Here is a 20,834-nt window from a genome sequence, read left to right as displayed (position 1 = left end):
GGACTTTAGTTTTACTTCATGCCTTAAATGAAATAACTATTTCCATGTTTTCTAAACACTATTTCATTGTTTCCCTTTCCAGGCTTCTATCTGCAAGACAGTATTAACCAGTGAAGCATTCACAAGCTGTAATGCACTTGTGGATGTTCAGGACTACATTGAAACTTGCATACAAGACCTATGCCACTGTGATACTTCTATGGCTGACTTCTGCATGTGCAACACCTTTGCTGAATACTCCCGGCAGTGTGCTCATGCAGGTGGACAGCCTCTGAACTGGAGAACCTCTGAATTATGTCGTAAGTATCTCTGGAAGTAACTTCCACTTATGCTGCCTACTTATATACAGTAAGCTTCTAATATCTAGTTTTTCTTCCTGAAGAAGACAGCCATTTAAAGGTACATGTAATTTTCATGAAATCAGCTTGCACTTGAGTACACTCAAGATTACATGGATATGAAGGTTTAGAGGATCTTGTATTACCATTTTCAATATAAATTAGAAGGTCTAAAATATTGCAATCTACACTCAGATGTTGTCCATTAAACACTCTTTTTCTCAACATTTCAAAGGAAAAGCCAGCATCATACTACTCTTTCTACTTTCAGCCAAGTCATGTCCTTTCAACATGCAACATCAGGAGTGTGGCTCCCCCTGCTCCGACACCTGCAGCAATCCTGAACGATCTGCACTTTGTGAAGATCATTGTACAGATGGCTGCACCTGTCCTCCAGGCAAGTTACTTCATACCCTTCATTCATAACCAAAACCATTAAAACTTTCTTACTCCATCTATTCATGCTATGTTGTTATCTTCCTTGATATACATACATTACTTCTAGCCTGGTTATAAAAACACCCTTTCGAACACCAAATGGTCCTAAAACATGTATATAATGACTGAACTGTGTATAAGATCATTAGTAGTAAAGTATAAGAGGATGTTCTTAGCATCCACATGCAGCTAACTGAATGCGCAGAATGTTTAATTATACTCTGTCCACAATGGTAACTCCTACTGTTGGCAAAGCTAGGTGTGGTTACCCAGAGTACCATACCCAACAAATGTGTTTACTTTCCTCATGCCAGCTTCTGTGCCTGAGAATTGTCGGCATTCTGAGTGATGGACATCTTTTCCCATTGTAAATCTTTTGCACATCTTCAGTGATGTCTCACAGAATTCACCATCGCTTAAGAGGTGTCAGTGTTATTGAATAAACAATTCTCTGACTGTACAGTAAATATATATATAGCCAAATACATCCCCAAGCAATCTTATAAATGGTTCATCTATTCCATCTTACTCTCTAATAGTTTTAATCCTAATTCCAGTCTAATGAAGCCTATAACAGAAAGGACTTTACTTAGAAGTTCCTTATGATTATCCTAGGATTTTAGATAGGCTTCATTCCCTCTATAGGTGGCATTCTATTATTTTAAGAAGCTTTATATTTTCCATTTGCAGGAGAAATGCAAAACACTTCATACGTCTGACAGACATGTAAACAAAAGCAGATTCTGTAGTGCACAAAATAACTAACAGACTGTTTCTTTCCCTAGGAATGTTATTTGATGACATTAATGGTGCTGGTTGTATTCCCCGTAAGGAATGCCACTGTACCTATGAAGGCGAAACTTATGCTCCTGGTACCTCCTTCTCATCTAAATGCAGATCATGGTAATATAGCCCCTCTCATATTTCTTTTTTTAGGGGTGTATCTATATGTTTTGGAGACAGGGAAAAATTACTAATTACTCCTTAAAAAGAAATGAACTACTTATTAACTGAAGTTCCTTGATAACTTTTTCAGAGGATTTTCAAATCTGTTTTCTCCTCAGACTCAGAAGCACAATTTTAAGTTTAGATGTAAGTGTTTTGATGTCAAGACTAACCATTTATAGGGAACAATCAAACTCAAATCGTGGAGGCTGAAAAGCCATTTACAGATGTGAAGGATGTGACGCGGTAATCACAGCACTGTATAACAAAATGAATGCCAGGTTCAAAAGAATTTAATTCTGTCCAACAACTGGAAATAAAAAACATTATGCTTAAAGTATCATTAACATAAACATAAATATGATTTATATTATATATATTTATATAAACATCATATCTATATGTTTATATTAATGATACTTATTTTGAATTTCAAACAAACGTGGTTTCTTTGTAAGTATATTTTTCTCCAGAAGGCAGCATACTCAGCAATGATTCACGAGGAAAATAAAGGTGCCCTTATGTCTAATTTAATTTATATATGCACTATCAAGGTTACAGAATGCCTTCTTCATTTCAGTACTTGTGCTGGGGGTGAATGGACTTGCGTCACCCAGTCATGTCCAGGGACTTGCAGCATCGAAGGAGGCTCCCACATTACAACATTTGATGAAAAATATTATTCCTTCTATGGAGATTGTAGCTACGTCCTAACCAAGGTAAAAAGGAGTCACATTCCTTGTTAAAGTAATTTGCTAAAGGAAAACACTTTTATTAAATACAAGAATGTTTAAATGAAACTACTGGTAATTACAGCAATTTTCTGAAACTTAAAGGAAATACGTGGAACCTTAAATAGATCCCAATGGGCTTTCCCATAGTTTTCTAGAAAATAAATACTTTAGTATTCTTATCTATTTGATCATTGGTTAAGAACTGCACTGAGTTTTTAGTTTTCATGAAACAGCCTCTACACTTTCCTTTTTTTTAATTGAATATTCCCTGTCTGGTGTTTTGTAACTGTCTCTTTGAGAAAGAGAAAATGCAGAATACACTAGAATTTGAAAGCAAAATGGTAAGAAGTCATACACATATTCTAAAACCAGCATCAGAAACTATATATACATTAAAAAACACTTAAGATCTACTGAACTCGCTAAATTAGTAGGGACTGAATCCTGAGTATGTATGCCTCAGTTAACTACAGATTTCAAATCTCAGAATGCAATATATATTTGGCTGTTGATTTGTACTGGGTGAGTAATGCAAAAATCAATTTCCTGAAGGCTTTATATTAAATAAAACCTGCTCTGAAAAAGATCAAGCTGAATGTTACCAGGAAAGAGAACCATAAACACTTAAGAAATGAGCTAGAATGACATAATTTAAAAACAGATTAGACTAAATCAATGAAAATTTTCAGTGAGAAATCACAAGCATAGGGCTGGATCAACAATGTAAGCATAGATCAGACATGCTAAACTTCCTTTTTGGCACCAGCATGTAAAGTTAGATTCACAGGGGCCCTGGAAGTACACCAAAACCTTCAACCTGTATAGATAAGATCTAAAAAGCCCTAAATTTTAACATTAAATTTTCCTATGGCTGTAATTCCACATCTCAGCTGTCCTCAGTTCAGTATTGTTAACACCAAGAAAATGAGTTGTGTGTTTCTCTGTAATAACTTGGCCAATAGGCACACTTCAAATACAGCTCATAGAACATAGTCTGCAGGAAAAAAAAAAAAATTAAACAAAAAAAAGCAAAAACACCACTGTGTGATCTTTCTAATACAATGGGCTATTTTGTTTTCTCCTTCTAGCTCTGTGACAGCAATGATTTCACTGTTCTGGGTGACATCCACAAGTGTGGTCTCACTGATACTGAGACTTGCCTCAAGGGCGTAGCCATCAGTCTAAGTGGAGGACAAACTGTAAGTAGCAAATGCAAACAGCTAATATTCTGCAGTGATGTTCTCCAATCTTAATATGCAAGGAGTATGCAAATGACTCATAACAGCACCAACTGATTTTTTGTTTTATCATTTTCAAATGAATTCAATTTTTGAAAAGAACAAAGCAGATATATTGGAAGTCAAATCCTCATAGTTTTCTGTCATTTAGTTGTCTGTTTTAGCCATCAATGGATTTCTATAAAAAAGAAAAGAAATAGTAAGGGAACCTGAAAATCACCATAGCCAGAGTCCACCAACTTCCCTATTCCTTTTTCCCTCCCCCACTCCTTTCCTTTATCTTGAATAATACTAGATATACTACATTTGGAAAGTGTTTTACCTTTCCTAAACATGCTTGATAATCATTGCCTTTTCTTGTGGGCAGAACATTGTGATCCAGCCTTCTGGCAGTGTATTTGTGAATATGATCTACACACAGCTGCCCTTCTCTGCAGGTAAGTTCCTTTCAAAGACTTCTGTGATGTTTCTCACTGGAAAGTATCCTACCACTTCTTCTCAGATACTGCTGCGCCTGAACAGAAAGCAAATTACTAAATGACAGAATAGCTTTGTGTTGGAGCCTACTACTAAATCATGCTAAACATTTTTATCAAGCAAAGGTGTTCTTTCAGATAGGAACAGAAATGTATGCCTTTCCCTCCACTTTAGAACAACTGATGGAAAAGTGGAAGTTTTTTTGCATACTCATTCTTTAAAGTAAAGATAGCCCATCTTGGTGCAGGATTTGAAATCCTATACATACTTTTTCTGTTCTTCAACAACTAAGATCACACATGGCTGTGTAATTCTCCTATATAGTGAAAAGTTGTTTTAACTGTTTATCTTAAGTGAAATTATTCCTCTTTGTCCACAGCAAATGTCACCATCTTCAGACCATCATCATTTTTCATCATTTTACAAACAACTTTCGGTCTTCAGCTGCAGATTCAAATTGTACCTCTCATGCAACTTTTTATAAACTTAGATCCATCACAGAAAGGGCAGACCTGTGGTAAGTGATCTTATTCTAACAACTGCCTTCATCAGCATGCTTGATTTTGTAGGAGACTTTCACAGCCTATCTACTTCCCTTTAGGTCTCTGTGGAAACTTCAATGACATCCAGACAGATGACTTCAAAACCACAAGTGGTGTAATAGAGGGTACTTCAGCAGCCTTTGGCAATACTTGGAAAACTCGGGCTGATTGTCCTGATGCCAAAATTACCTTTGAGAACCCTTGCACTCTCAGCATAGAAAATGGTAAGCTCTTTTCTGTTCCCTTTTAAGATAGAAAGAAGAAATGAGCTCATAAACCACAAAGCATTTAGCATTTAGTAACAGTGGACCATTTGTGCACACACAGTTTCCCTCAGTAGAGGCTAGAAATTATCAATTAATAAGCAGTAAGTAGCTCAATATTTTGGATCTTCAAAAGTATTCCTTTGGCTAAAGAAAGCCAGTGTCGCTTTTGCCAATTTACCGAAGGGGAACTGGAACCATACAGAATATAAGGAATCTATTCCTGCAAAGCACTGGTTGTCATACAAGAAAAAAAGCTGTGCATAGCTCAACTGGAGGCTGAAAGACTCACTGTCATCCTTCCACTATCAAACTATGAACCAGACTTATAGTTCATGAATAACTTCATAGCTCTCTGAATCTTAAGAATTTCAAACAAAGAACCACTTAAGTTTCCACCATCCACAGCCAGTCTGCAATTTTTTTTTAAGATGAGCTACTGTACTTTTGATCCACATTTTGATTCTTCTTTATTAAAATACATATAAGAAGTTTTAGTTTATTCCACAACAACTACCATAAATTAAGAGTACTCAGTTTATGAAGAATTATTATCTTTGTACAGATGATGCAGAATACTATTAATATTTAAGGAAATAGCTGAACTCTGTTAAGTTAAACCTCTCTAATTTCACTGCAGGAAGTAATGTAACACAGAAACAAGAATTTAGGCAATGAAGCACAATATTAATTTGCATGTTTTAAATTCACAGATAAGTATGCTCAGCACTGGTGTGGCTTGCTCTCTGATACCATGGGTCCTTTCGCTGAATGTCACTCAACAGTGAATCCAGAAGTTTACCAGAAGGTATTGGCTCTTAGCTTTCTCATGCTTAAAAGAACAATACCTGGACTACTGATGCCAACACCTGAGAGAATAAGATGCCAGTCAGGAGAAGACACATTTATGACAGTTCTTTCCAAGCTAAGGATTCATTTTATCTAGGCATCATAGTATTTACTCCTTTATAAAGTTACCTTTCTTTTCACTCAAAGGAGAATGAATTTACAGGCGTTTTCTTGATACTAAATCCCTAATCCAGAAGCTTAAACTGTCTGAATTCTTTATCAAGCCTAACAACAGAAGGTGCTTTTCTAGAGATAAAAGCAGTATAAGTAGTACTTTGCCTAGTTGCTCTCAGCTGGTACATTTCTAAGAAGAAAGCAAGAACTGAAAGTACAAAGCAGCAAATGGACTGTTAAAAAAAAACTCCAAAAATTCAACCTATAGCCCTACAAAAAATGACTTACTTTTTCCTCCCCTTTATTCCTCTGACTCAGAGAGTCTAGCAAAGATGCAAAAGTCAGGTGGTATTAAATGCTTACTACTTGTTCCATTATCTATGGTACCACGGTGTATAATCAATGAATATAAAGAAGTTATAATTACAAAATAAACAAGAGAACTTGACTAAGCAGGTTATAATAACAAAAAGAGAACAGATAGAATGCTTACCCGCATCCTGGGTTTACTGCAAAACTCCAGAGGAGGAATCTCCAAAAGGAATCCTCTCTCACTGGTAGTCAGCTCTTAAATGGGTCTAGGACAGGTGGAGCCAGGCTCCACCCCTTCCAGCAGCACAGGTGAATTGCCTTCACCTGTGCTCCCATGGCTGACTCATTGCTCGCCTTAGGTGATCAGAGGTTCAGGCCGTGATTCAGCAGTTCCCGTACACATGGCTACAAATTGGAAGCAGCTGGGAAACCTATCACCACCTGCAAAAGTAAAGAAGAACAACAAAAAGAAAAAATAAGTTAAAATTGTGGGCCTCTGATTACTATCTTTCTTTGCAAATAATCTTTTCTGAAAGGGCTCAAAGAAATCTTCAAATGAAAAATAGGCATGTACTTATTTATATGTATTTGAATTACATTTTCTTTCAGCTGTAATGAACATGACACTTTAAATAAAGTCTAAAGAGATACAGTTCTGAAATGACAATCTGATGATCTCATATCATCCTCTTTCCCTAGAACTGTATGTTTGATACATGTAACTGTGAGAGTACTGAGGACTGCATGTGTGCTGCCCTTTCCAGCTATGTCAGAGCCTGTGCTGCTAAAGGAATACTTCTCAATGGATGGAGGAACAAAGTCTGCAGTAAGTTCTACACCTCTTTGCCTCTTGAAAACAATCACCCAAAAGACCCCACAAACAAGCTTTCAGAACATATGGGATTCCCAGAGTAAATTGTGTTAAATTATGTTTTAAGTATAGCATTCACTTCCAAGAATTTGGGGAAGAGAGGAATACCATAAAAAATAAGCAGCATACAGGGAGAAACGTAACAAGAGACTTGGTTACTTGCTCAGAAAATAGCAATAATACACAATGTATCAATATAATTGAACTTTTTTGCTTTTTTTAACTTGGACAAAATATTTGTATTTATGGCACAATTATAGGGGAAAATTTTGTTTTGGCAGTTAAAAAAAAAATAAATCACACTACTGAGGATATCAGAAAAGGACATCTACTTAATATGCCATATTTTATCATATGTACTTTACCTCAAATACTGCATTTATACCTACACTGATCCTTACATTAACTCACCTTGTTTTACTCTCTCAAGCAAAATACACCAACACGTGTCCAAAATCCTTGGAGTACACTTACAATGTTGATTCCTGTCAACCTACTTGTCGTTCTCTGAGTGAGCCTGATGTCACATGCAACATCAAGTTTGTCCCAGTTGATGGCTGCACCTGTGTAAATGGAACCTACATGGATGAAAGTGGCAAATGCGTGCCTGCTTCTAGCTGTCCTTGTTACTACAAAGGAATGCCTCTGTCTACTGGGGAAGTTATTCATGATAATGGCATTGTCTGGTAAGAGATTTGAAAAGAAAAGAATGAGACTGGATACAGGCAATCAGGAAACCACATATATCCTATGCAATTTATTCAAATCTAACCAATTTTTCTCCCTAGTGAATTCAACACACACAAAAAAAGAATTCACAAAAATTATAAGATCAATTCATGTTTTGAATTAGACTACTATAACAATCAAACAAAGCATACTATGGTGACTTAACCTTGGCTACCAGCCAAACTCTCACCCAGGTACTTGCTTATTCTCTGCAACAAAATTTCGGTGAGCATAAATGACTTCTTTCACATCACACAGAGATGATACAGACTTGACAATCCTACTAGGATTAACATTATGAATGAAATCTGGAATATTCTGAAGGACAATTTTTAATTAGACAAATGGACAAAGAAAACTGGTCTACTTACAGAACATAATGTTTTTTTGGTCTGCTCTAATATGAAATACTTTCAAATATTCTAAACTATTCTGATGAAAAATAAGTTTTCTCCACACAGTGTTTGTTTCATTCTTTCAAATTAATTAGCAAACAAATTGAAACTCAGCAAGAGAAGCAAATATAACACCTTTCTCCTTTTTATAGCACTTGCAGTTATGGAAAGCTGAGCTGCATTGGAGAGAAACCACCACCAGGTAACATACTGCTTAAGATTTTATTTAATTTTCCCTTCACACCTTCAACCTTTTCAATTCTCTGTTTTTGTTATAATTATACAAATTCTGTAAGTCTGAAATCAAACAAGAAAACAAACCAGTGATTCTATAACACACCATAACTGTAAAAAAAAAACCAACAAAACAACACCATTTTCACTTTCAAATGACATAAACATCAAGTTATTACCCAGGAGAAAAGAATACTTGCTCACTTCAGTGAACTTGAGGAGAAAAATGTCTGCCTTTTATATAGTTTTTTTTTTTTTAAATTAAAGAACTAGAAGCCAGTCACTTCAAACAGTCAAAGTAAAACAGGATCTTTGCTTTCTTGTTTTTCGTTTGTTGAAAAGAGGTATTTCATGAAACTAACTGGACATTAGTTCCTATGAACAGTCAAAACATAGACATAAAACCAAAATGGGAATGACTTCAGAACATTTGTTTCTACCTCTGGACAAATGCATTCCCTTAAGTTGCATGTATCTGAAACATATGTTTGGTTTTGTTGGTATTGATGGTTTTTTGTTTGTTTTTGTTTGTTTTTGAATTTTTAAGGAAACACAAAGATTTAAACATGTTGTTTGTTTCACACTTCTTGTGCTTTTTTTCTCTCTTCCAGTCTGTGCACCTCCCATGGTCTATGTTGACTGTGGCAACGCCACTGCAGGTGTCACAGGAGCAGAGTGCCAGAAGAGTTGTCAGACTTTAGACATGGAATGTGTAAGTACAGAATCTGTACACCCAATTGAAAGCATAAGAAACTAGATCTCTTTTATGGTTACCAGTTGTAGATGGACTCTTCCATCGGGGCAATGTTTCAAGTCACATCTTTTACATGGTCTTTACAGTACAAAACCCACTGTGTCTCTGGCTGCATATGTCCTCCTAATTACGTATCAGATGGCAAAGGCGGCTGCATAACTGCTGAAGAGTGCCCTTGTGTTCACAATGGGGATTCCTACAGTCCAGGAGAATCAATCAGAGTTGGCTGTAACAACTGGTAAGACCATGTTGAAACATTATTTTCAAGCACCTAGAAGGGAATAGTTTAAATTCTCGTTGAATTACAGCTTTTCACTCTAGCAGTATCAAGATTTGTAAGAAAGAATCCTAAATAAAATGATAAATTAAGCAAAAAAATAAGGCTAATTGGGCCCACTCATGGCCATTTTAAATAAAAAGCAAACTGCTTCTGTTTTTAAAGTGGCACATAGCACAGAAATTGCATGTGGTCAGAATAAAAATTTGGTTCAGATGCTGTCATATTCATTAGAGTTAAGGCAGCTTTCTTTTTTTCTTCTCAGACAATACCTATAATTCAATACAGCCAACAAGATTTAGAAATGTGGAACACTTAAGTTTTTTCTAACCCAAATTATTCACATCATTATGAACTAACACTGTCTTTGGGTAAATTCTAGAGACTCTAGAGGTTTGCTGCATTTCTGAGAATAAACAAACCTTATTTTTTCACTGTAAGCTTAACATTTTTTAAAACTAAAAACAGAAGAATGTACATATTGAAATATGAATTGGTATGATATGTGAATATCTTTTTTTCACATTTTGAGTTCTTTTCGTCTTATGTAGCACGTGTAGAAACAGAAAGTGGCACTGCTCTGAGGAACCCTGCCTAGAAACCTGTTCAGTTTACGGAGATGGGCATTACACCACCTTTGATGGAAAACGCTTTGATTTTGAAGGAGACTGTGAATATGTTCTAATCCAGGTAATAAATTCCTTCTGCACAACTACCTGAAAGGAGGTTGTAGTGAGTCTTTTTCTGGAAAGGAGGTTGTAGTGAGTCTTTTTCTAGAAGTTGGAATTGATGGTCCTTGAGGTCTTTTTCAACTCTGTGATTCTAGGATTCTCCAAGTAATAGGATGATAGGAAATGACCTTAAGTTGCACAGGAGTTGCAAGGGAGGTTTAGGCTGGAAATTAGGAAAAATTTCTTCTCTGAAAGAGTGGTCAGATTCTGGAATGGGCTGCCCAGGGAGGTGGTGGAGTCACTGTCCCTGGAGGTGTTCACGAAACATTCAGATGTGGTACTAAGGAGTGTGGTTCAGTGGGGAAGTATTAGTGGTAGATAGACAGTTGGACTAGATGATCTTGGAGGTCTTTTCCAACCATGGTGATCTGTGATTCTATAATTCTTGTATATTGCATCAGAGAGCATCATTAATACAGAATATCATTCTTCTGTTTCAGAACTACTGTGGCAGAAAAGGTTTGAATCAGGGAACCTTCAGAGTCATCACTGAGAACATTCCATGTGGCACAACAGGAACCACCTGCTCCAAGTCTATTAAAGTTTTCTTGGGGGTAAGTATGTTCTTCAATAAGTTTCACCCCAAGCCTAATTTGCTGGAAGGACTGTTGGGTTGTCCCAGACAGATTATATCATAAAGTGTCCCCTAAGACAGTAAAAATGTTATCGCACTTCCATGATCACTGCCAACAATTCTGCCAGGGAAAGCAATAGAGGGATTTTTGAAAAGAAGCAGGTTAACAAGAGATTTTTGAATACAACATTTTGATGATAATTATTTCAAAAATGGTTACTAACAATATAAAAAACTGGACCTAGTGGGTGACTTTTTAAATCGGTCTCTAATTTTTACATTCCTTGTCCCAGAACTATGAGCTGGTACTCAGTGATGGACATTCAGATGTCATCCAGAGGTCACCTGGAGGAGAAATGCCATTCCAAATCCGTTCCATGGGCATCTACATGGTTGTTGACACTACTGTTGGTCTGATACTCATGTGGGACAAGAAAACCAGTATATTCATCAAACTTAGTCCCAGCTTTCAGGTACGTTTTAAAATACAAAACCTGGAGTGAACACTCCCTGACCCATTTTCATGCTCTATCTCATGTGGAAATATGGAAATTTAGGCTTCAACTGAAAAGCAGTTATTGCCTATTACCTTTGTAGTATTGACTCAGATTCTATATAAACATTTTCTATAAATTCTGTTATTCAACAACGGCATAACAGCAGCTGTATCAGTAGTTTCCTTCAAGAAAACGTATTTTGCTGAAGAGGTACATTTAATTAATATTAAGAACCACAAGTATACTCTACTTCTTTCCCTATCACTCCTAAGAATAAGTTAGAGATATCTCTTCATGAAAGGTATTTTGCTGAAGAGGCTCAGCTCATTTTAAATAAGGTTCATTATGGAGTACATTCCTCACAGATACTGAGAATCTGTACCTTGCTGATCTTCGTTACTTTGTGTTTATCCCCATGCAGGGACATGTCTGTGGCCTTTGTGGAAACTATGATGGCAATGGAAACAATGACTTCACTACGCGCAGTCAGTCTGTGGTAGGCAATGTGCTGGAGTTTGCCAATAGCTGGAAAGTGTCTTCTACTTGCCCAAATGCCAATCAAACCAAAGATCCATGCACTGCAAACCCATACAGGAAATCCTGGGCACAGAAGCAATGCAGCATCATTACCAGTGAAGTATTTGCGAAGTGTCACTCCCAGGTATGATAAAACTTGAGTCTGAAGTTCTTTTAAGCCAGAGTTTACAGTAGTTGAAAACACACTAGGATTTGGACTAAGTCATGAATAACAAAGTCAGACCATGCTCTAGGGAGATTGAGTAGAAAGGATATGCACCTCCATTCCCTCAGCTTATGCCAATTTTCTAACACGACACAAAAATTCATAGGACTTGTTATAGAAGGGACAGCTACTGATAAATAGCAGGATACATTTTAACTGCAATGGTGTCATTTTCTATTAATATAAATATCAGCTACATGATATCTACGATTGTGTGCTAGCATGCAGTAATGTAGCAATACTCCTGCAATTGTGTCTTTAACACCAAATCGTTCTTATGGTTATGACTTACTACTAATAGCTGTCTTCAACATTTTTCCCTCGATTTTTCAAAATATTATCATATTTTTTTCTTTTTTTTAATCTTTCTCAAATATACAGTGGCCAACTTCAGATATTTTCTAAGGTTTTTTTTTTTTTAGTACAGAAAATATCTTTTAAAAGTGGACAAGTGCAGGAAACAAAACTCAAATTTTTCCTCCAACAGGTTGAACCAAATGAATATTATCAAGCATGTGTGGATGATGCTTGTGCTTGTGACACTGGAGGAGACTGTGAATGTTTCTGTACAGCAGTAGCTGCCTATGCTCAAGCTTGCAATGAGCTGGACATCTGCATTTCATGGAGAACCCCATCCATTTGTCGTAAGTCTCACCCCACTTCTTTCTGAAGCAATTCAGAGGGAAAGAAAGCAACAGACAAGGAACAAACAAAATCAGACAAAGAAACAAACAAACAAAAATAAGTAGGAAGAAGAAAGAAAGGAGGATAAAACTATATTTGTAAAACTATATTTGCAGGGGACACTGCTGTATCATAAAAACAGGCAGAAAAAAACAGCACAATAATAACAAAAAAAAAAAAAAAACTCAACACAAAACCCAAAGCAATTTGAGTAAATCGTTGGAATTCAATCTACTTAAAAAGAAACCATCTGCCAGTAACTTTACCAGCAGTATTATTAGTGTCCTATTTACTTGTCAGTCATTATTTTGTATGCTTAAAGTCTCTGTTCGCTGCTTTATAACTTTATTGGCTTCAAAATGTTATAAAAGTGTAACAACAGTATTAAAAGAGAAATAAGACAACATGCTGTTCACCACTTACATGATTATGCTGATGACATGGGACTTTTACCCAGCAAAATAACATCAATGGAAATAGAAAAATTAAAGATCCTTTTCTGTCATTTCTCTTTCTCTAGCTCTGTTCTGCGATTACTACAATCCACAGGGGGAATGTGAGTGGCACTACAAGCCCTGTGGAGCCCCTTGTATGAAGACCTGTAATAATCCAAGTGGGAAGTGTCTTCACGAGTTGAGAGGTTTGGAAGGTAAACATAATTATGCATATATCATTCTGTTTATTAAAAAAATAAAAGAGTAAGATGAACAAAATTTAGATTACTCAGTGCATGAAATGTTTATAGCAGAAATTTGAAGACAATCTAACTCCCCAATGAATCACACACTAGTTTGGAGTGAAAATGAGGAAAAAATGCTTCCAAAGATTAATCTGTAATCAATGAAATAACAGTAATGGAAAGGGAAATTCCAATTACTATATGAAATAATTTCACTAGATCAGATATTAGTAGAGTACAGAATTACTTCTACTTGCGAAAGATCAGCATAAATATGACTCTATTTTATTGCAGGCTGTTATCCACACTGCCCAAAAAATAAGCCCTATTTTGACGAAGAAACCATGGCTTGTGTTTCTAATTGTGGTTGCTATGAGAATGGAAAACATTACAAGCCAGGAATGCAGATGCCTTCAAAGCAGAACTGCCAAGCATGGTAGGATTAATATAGATTTTTCAATGTCGAGCCTAAAGTTGCAGAACTTAATTCATCATGCATTTGGTTTTTTGTTTGCCAGCAAAAGCTAGGCCAATTAGGCTGCTGAATAATGTCTAATTTTCTTCTGTTCCTAGAAATGTAAAAGATGACATGATGAACCATTTTACTTTAGGGAGATTAATATATTACTCACTCTGCATTCTTATTACATTATTAAGTAAAAACAAATAAAAATAATAATAATAAAAAATAATAATTTTGTAAATAATCTGAGGATTTATATTAAGATATCTCTAAAATAATTATGTGGAATTATTTAGAAATTAGTAGATATCAATTCTTCATTGTTTTGAACTCATTTCTGTTATTTGCAACAGTCAGCAAGTACTCCTACATATTCCATTAGAATTTATGAATACAAGCTAGCTATACTTGTTGGGAAAGTCCTGTCAAGCTTTCTCTTAAATAGCACAAAGTTAGCAGAACCAGTCATGAAGCAGTTAACATTGTCCTGAGACATCCTGGGGAGGGACTCTTCGAGACTGCAGTGAGAGGACAAGGAATAATGGTTTAAAGCTAAAATAGGGTAGGTTTAGATTACACTTTAGGAAGAAATTCTTCACTATGAGAGTGGGGAGGCTGGAACAGGTTGCCCAGAGAAGTTGTGGATGCCCATCCCTGAAACTGTTCAAGGCCAGGTTTGATGGGGATTTGAGCAACCTCGTCTAGTGGAAATGTCCCTACCCATGGCAGGGGGTTCAACTGGATGATCTTTAAGGTCCCTTCCAACCCAAATAACTTTATGACTCTGTGATCTTTAAAATAGCTATAAATGAATACTGCAAGCAATGCAGCCAGAGTGGCAGTCTAGTAAAAGCCAATCTGACTATTTACTCAACATTCATGTTATACTTTGCAGCTTATAGATAGCTTTGATTGCCTCACCTATGTCATCAACAGTACTAAATGTAAACTGTTAAATATGTATCTGTATTTGCTTAAGTTTATGCAGTGTATGTATGCCCTTAGTCATATAAATGTAAATAATTATATCAGGATTCAATTCTTAACAGATAATAGATAAATTCTCTTTTAAAAATTACATTCCCTGAAGGTTTGCCAGAAATCTGATGTAAACATCCGTAACACAATGATCCTTTCTCAAGTGATATTTTTACTGCACTTTCCCTTCCAAAAATGTGTGCTTATCAAGGAGACGAACATTCTTAATCACGCCTGCCCGTATCTTTTCCTTGCCTCTAAACACACTGCTGAGGATACCCTGCAACATGCAATGAACAGCAGACAACAAAAAAAGAAACAGTAAAATGATACTACTAACCAATACATTCAGATTCATCATCTTCTTTTTTCTCTTTTCCAGTGAATGCACAAACCATGGCAAAATATGCAAATACGATGAACGTGGTATGTTGAAAAAGTTGTTTTCATAAGAGTACAATGCATTTAAAGCACCCTGCTCTGTATTTTAGATACCAAAGAATACTATTCTCTTTTGTTCTACAGGATGTGTCTGCGTTTATGAAGGACGGACATATAACTATACGGACATGATCTACAATACTACAGATGGCATAGGAGGCTGTATTGTTGCAACCTGTGGTCCCAATGGAACACTTCAAAGAGTTGTGTATGACTGCCCAATCTCAACATCACCCACAATACCGTTTCACTTCAGCACTACACCACCTGCCACTGCTTCCACAGGTATAATCTTACAGCTCATAGGAACTTATTCTATGCATTACTGGGTAAAATATAACCACTCAATATCACCTTTATTAGTGTTGGGCTTCAGTCAATATTTGGTAATCAAATTAATACAATACAGAAAATAAAATCACTTCCAAAACACCAATATAAAAACAACTGCACACTATTTTGATACAATTATTTTGTTTGTTTTCACAGCAAACTATACGAAAACTGCATGAGATTTATTATCTCTAATTGTAACTATTTCTATACCTGTAATAATCTTTACTGAATAAATAGATCATTATTTTTCCTATTAAATTATAAAATGATTACATTCTATAGAATTCGTGATAGTGTTCATGATATATGTAATCAAAGTACTAAGTAGATCACTCAGATAACAACACTGAGATATTGAAATACTCACTTCTAGAATTCTCCAGTATACTCAAGGTTGGTAATCTCTAATTATTATGACCACATGTCTAACAAAATACATGTTCAATATAAAATTTTGAATTACAAGTTTTCAAATCTCAGAAACCATCAGCACAACTGGAATTTGTTAGCTATTTTCCAGCTATTTCATATGAATAATTTGTCTGCAAAATCTTATGGGCAGCTCTTGAATCAATAAATAATTTCTTAAGAGCAGAACTGAAGTACGAAGTGTCGAGTTGCTAATAATGTTGTGTCAGAGATCTCTTAACTTCAAATGAAGAAGCAATGGCAATGCCATGTATTTCATGAGGAATGAATTCATTACGAATGAAAACTAAATATACCAGTGAAACAAATGCTGTTCTTTCTGCCACACTTGATGTTCAGGAAAGACTACTAAATACTGAAACAAGACACAGAGCCAAGCAATTGCACTGAATCTAATGTTTAAAAAAAAAAACAAAAAAAGTTTTTTTTTCCTTCGAAACAGATAAAGTGTGTCTGAATCTTATTTCAGAAGTCTCTAAAAAACAAACAACATTTTCATTGAAGTGACTGTTCTAAACATGTCAGTAAGATAAATTACTAGATAATGGATTTTCTGTTCTAGTTGATAATCAATTATAAGCATCCTAAAATATGTAACTAATGATGTTAAAAATTTATCAGCCCCTTCAACATAATGAAAAAATATATATGGGAATGTATTCTAAGTTTCAAAGTATTTTCTTTAACTCTTTCAGTTACATCATCACCATCGACATCGGTATGTGTTCATGAAGTCTGTCAGTGGTCAGAATGGTATGATGGAAGTCCACTAATACCTGGATTTGACGGTGGAGATTTTGAAACATTCAGTGATTTGAGAGCTAAAGGTTATGAAGTCTGTAGAGCTCCAAAGGCAGTTCAATGCAGGGCAGAGAAATTTCCTAACATACCACTGAAGGACCTTGGCCAAAGCGTAGAATGTAATACAAAAGCTGGGCTTATATGTTACAACAAAGATCAAATTTCAACCATGTGTTACAATTATGAAATCAGAATCTTATGTTGTGTTTTTGTACCATGCTCTTCCTCTTCATCCATCACAACACATACCCCAGTTACAGAAACGACAATCACAACATCAAGTACGATTACCACAACTACATCTACAACCACAGAAACAGGAACTCCTACTGTCACAAGCACTTCTTCGGAAACATCAAGTACCTCCTCAGAGACAGCACCTTGCCAACCAAAGTGCAAATGGTCCAAATGGTATGATGTCCATTTCCCAACATTGCACAACAAAGGAGATTATGAAACCTACCAGGACATTAGATCTGCTGGAAAAGCAATCTGCAGAAACCCTGAAAAAATACAATGCAGAGCAGAGAAATACCCACATAAATCTATTGAAGAAATAGGCCAGGTTGTCCACTGCAACGTAACGTATGGACTTATCTGCAGAAATGAAGATCAAAAAGGAGAACTGCATATCTGTCTTAATTATCAGATAAAAGTATTCTGTTGTGATGACTACAGCCACTGCCAATCAAGCGTGACACCTACGGTACCAGAGGAAATTACTACCACCACTACACAATCACCAGCTACTACAACCTCAGAAACTTCAACATCTGCAACGAAAATAACATCACTAGTCACCATATCTCCTTCAACAGCAGCAATCTGTGTAAAAGAAGAATGTGACTGGTCAATTTGGTATGATGTCAGCTATCCAGAATCAGGATACAATGATGGAGACTTTGATACAATTCAGAATATAAAAAAACAGGGATATAACGTCTGTGCTAACAGAAAGGCTGTTGAATGCAGAGCGGTAAGATTCCCTAATACACCATATCAACTCCTGGAACAACATATTACATGCAACACTAAGGAAGGTTTAATATGCTACAATAAAGACCAGCTACCACCAATCTGCTACAACTATGAAGTACGATTTAAATGCTGTAAAAATGTAACAGTACCATGCCAAACAACACAAACACCATATTCAACTACACAAACACAAACAACCAGAACAATTTCAACAACAAAAACTACACAATATACAGAAGTATCAACAACACAATACACACCACAGATACAAACAAAACATAAGACAACTACGATAGAAACAATACCACCAAGAACAGAAAATATTCATAGTGAAACAACATCAACACCAAAACAAAGCACACAAAGAGAAACAGAGACAACAATGACAACACCCAAAACACCATATACATCCACCGCTACGCCCTCCACCACAGGAACAACACCAATAACCAGCACCAGCACCCTCTCGCCGACCCCTACTCTCACCTCCTCTACCAGCTCCCCTTCCACCACGCAACACGTTACCTCCTGCGAGCCTGAACTGTGCTCCTGGACGGACTGGTTTGACGTTGACTTCCCCTCCTCGGGGACAAGCCAGGGAGACTTCGAAACCTACCAGCACATCCGCGCTGCCGGCAAGGAAGTCTGTCAGCAGCCAAAACAAATTGAGTGCCAGGCCGAGGACTACCCCGACATTTCCATCGAACAAGTCGGACAGGTTGTGCAGTGTGACGTTCACTACGGACTGGTGTGCAAGAACCAGGACCAGCACGGCAGTTTTAAGATGTGCCTCAACTACAGGATCCGTGTCCTCTGCTGCCGGCCTAACCCCAACTGCGTACAGACCATCACTCCTACCATCAGTCCCACCACCTCCATCTCCACTGGCACCTCCTCCTCTACGCCCTTCATCACAGTCACAACCTCTACCTCCACCGCTACGCCCTCCACCACAGGAACAACACCAATAACCAGCACCAGCACCAGCACCCTCTCGCCGACCCCTACTCTCACCTCCTCTACCAGCTCCCCTTCCACCACGCAACACGTTACCTCCTGCGAGCCTGAACTGTGCTCCTGGACGGACTGGTTTGACGTTGACTTCCCCTCCTCGGGGACAAGCCAGGGAGACTTCGAAACCTACCAGCACATCCGCGCTGCCGGCAAGGAAGTCTGTCAGCAGCCAAAACAAATTGAGTGCCAGGCCGAGGACTACCCCGACATTTCCATCGAACAAGTCGGACAGGTTGTGCAGTGTGACGTTCACTACGGACTGGTGTGCAAGAACCAGGACCAGCACGGCAGTTTTAAGATGTGCCTCAACTACAGGATCCGTGTCCTCTGCTGCCGGCCTAACCCCAACTGCGTACAGACCATCACTCCTACCATCAGTCCCACCACCTCCATCTCCACTGGCACCTCCTCCTCTACGCCCTTCATCACAGTCACAACCTCCACCTCCACCGCTACGCCCTCCACCACAGGAACAACACCAATAACCAGCACCAGCACCAGCACCCTCTCGCCGACCCCTACTCTCACCTCCTCTACCAGCTCCCCTTCCACCACGCAACACGTTACCTCCTGCGAGCCTGAACTGTGCTCCTGGACGGACTGGTTTGACGTTGACTTCCCCTCCTCGGGGACAAGCCAGGGAGACTTCGAAACCTACCAGCACATCCGCGCTGCCGGCAAGGAAGTCTGTCAGCAGCCAAAACAAATTGAGTGCCAGGCCGAGGACTACCCCGACATTTCCATCGAACAAGTCGGACAGGTTGTGCAGTGTGACGTTCACTACGGACTGGTGTGCAAGAACCAGGACCAGCACGGCAGTTTTAAGATGTGCCTCAACTACAGGATCCGTGTCCTCTGCTGCCGGCCTAACCCCAACTGCGTACAGACCATCACTCCTACCATCAGTCCCACCACCTCCATCTCCACTGGCACCTCCTCCTCTACGCCCTTCATCACAGTCACAACCTCCACCTCCACCGCTACGCCCTCCACCACAGGAACAACACCAATAACCAGCACCAGCACCAGCACCCTCTCGCCGACCCCTACTCTCACCTCCTCTACCAGCTCCCCTTCCACCACGCAACACGTTACCTCCTGCGAGCCTGAACTGTGCTCCTGGACGGACTGGTTTGACGTTGACTTCCCCTCCTCGGGGACAAGCCAGGGAGACTTCGAAACCTACCAGCACATCCGCGCTGCCGGCAAGGAAGTCTGTCAGCAGCCAAAACAAATTGAGTGCCAGGCCGAGGACTACCCCGACATTTCCATCGAACAAGTCGGACAGGTTGTGCAGTGTGACGTTCACTACGGACTGGTGTGCAAGAACCAGGACCAGCACGGCAGTTTTAAGATGTGCCTCAACTACAGGATCCGTGTCCTCTGCTGCCGGCCTAACCCCAACTGCGTACAGACCATCACTCCTACCATCAGTCCCACCACCTCCATCTCCACTGGCACCTCCTCCTCTACGCCCTTCATCACAGTCACAACCTCCACCTCCACCGCTACGCCCTCCACCACAGGAACAACACCAATAACCAGCACCAGCACCAGCACCCTCTCGCCGACCCCTACTCTCACCTCCTCTACCAGCTCCCCTTCCACCACGCAACACGTTACCTCCTGCGAGCCTGAACTGTGCTCCTGGACGGACTGGTTTGACGTTGACTTCCCCTCCTCGGGGACAAGCCAGGGAGACTTCGAAACCTACCAGCACATCCGCGCTGCCGGCAAGGAAGTCTGTCAGCAGCCAAAACAAATTGAGTGCCAGGCCGAGGACTACCCCGACATTTCCATCGAACAAGTCGGACAGGTTGTGCAGTGTGACGTTCACTACGGACTGGTGTGCAAGAACCAGGACCAGCACGGCAGTTTTAAGATGTGCCTCAACTACAGGATCCGTGTCCTCTGCTGCCGGCCTAACCCCAACTGCGTACAGACCATCACTCCTACCATCAGTCCCACCACCTCCAT

The 20,834-nt window shown here is 38.6% G+C and overlaps 1 protein-coding gene and 2 long non-coding RNA genes across 3 annotated transcripts in view; 1 reads left to right on the top strand and 2 right to left on the bottom strand.

Moving 5' to 3' along the window:
• Positions 1-20,834, top strand: part of MUC5AC (mucin 5AC, oligomeric mucus/gel-forming) — a 50,621-nt gene that overhangs the window by 6,946 nt on the left and 22,841 nt on the right. Inside the window, 25 exon segments of the mRNA XM_090140621.1 lie at positions 83-299; positions 610-735; positions 1,562-1,679; positions 2,302-2,440; positions 3,544-3,654; positions 4,061-4,130; positions 4,550-4,687; positions 4,772-4,936; positions 5,689-5,783; positions 6,950-7,076; positions 7,552-7,807; positions 8,398-8,447; positions 9,091-9,191; positions 9,320-9,471; positions 10,062-10,200; positions 10,682-10,795; positions 11,109-11,288; positions 11,734-11,973; positions 12,542-12,698; positions 13,259-13,387; positions 13,712-13,853; positions 15,241-15,284; positions 15,384-15,584; positions 16,760-17,224; positions 17,663-18,223. Of these exon segments, the coding sequence (XP_089996747.1) occupies positions 83-299; positions 610-735; positions 1,562-1,679; positions 2,302-2,440; positions 3,544-3,654; positions 4,061-4,130; positions 4,550-4,687; positions 4,772-4,936; positions 5,689-5,783; positions 6,950-7,076; positions 7,552-7,807; positions 8,398-8,447; positions 9,091-9,191; positions 9,320-9,471; positions 10,062-10,200; positions 10,682-10,795; positions 11,109-11,288; positions 11,734-11,973; positions 12,542-12,698; positions 13,259-13,387; positions 13,712-13,853; positions 15,241-15,284; positions 15,384-15,584; positions 16,760-17,224; positions 17,663-18,223 (4,237 nt within the window).
• LOC116241195 (uncharacterized) lies at positions 3,704-4,956 on the bottom strand. Its single transcript, XR_016466760.1, has 3 exons — positions 4,902-4,956; positions 4,016-4,207; positions 3,704-3,871 (listed from the first exon to the last, which is right to left on the bottom strand). It is a non-coding gene; the product is annotated as an uncharacterized LOC116241195 (long non-coding RNA).
• Positions 6,477-20,834, bottom strand: part of LOC149917766 (uncharacterized) — a 28,044-nt gene continuing 13,686 nt past the window's right edge. The window contains exons 2-3 of the long non-coding RNA XR_016466763.1: positions 7,533-7,684; positions 6,477-6,691 (exon numbers count right to left, since the gene is read on the bottom strand). This is a non-coding gene — a long non-coding RNA (uncharacterized LOC149917766). The remainder of the gene's footprint in view (positions 6,692-7,532; positions 7,685-20,834) is intronic.

Source organism: Phasianus colchicus, chromosome 5 (assembly GCF_987193195.1).
Source record: "Phasianus colchicus chromosome 5, bPhaCol1.hap1.1, whole genome shotgun sequence".
NCBI classification, from domain to species: domain Eukaryota; kingdom Metazoa; phylum Chordata; class Aves; order Galliformes; family Phasianidae; genus Phasianus; species Phasianus colchicus.
Note: the sequence above shows the minus strand (reverse complement) of the source record. Positions and strands in the feature narration are given on the sequence as shown.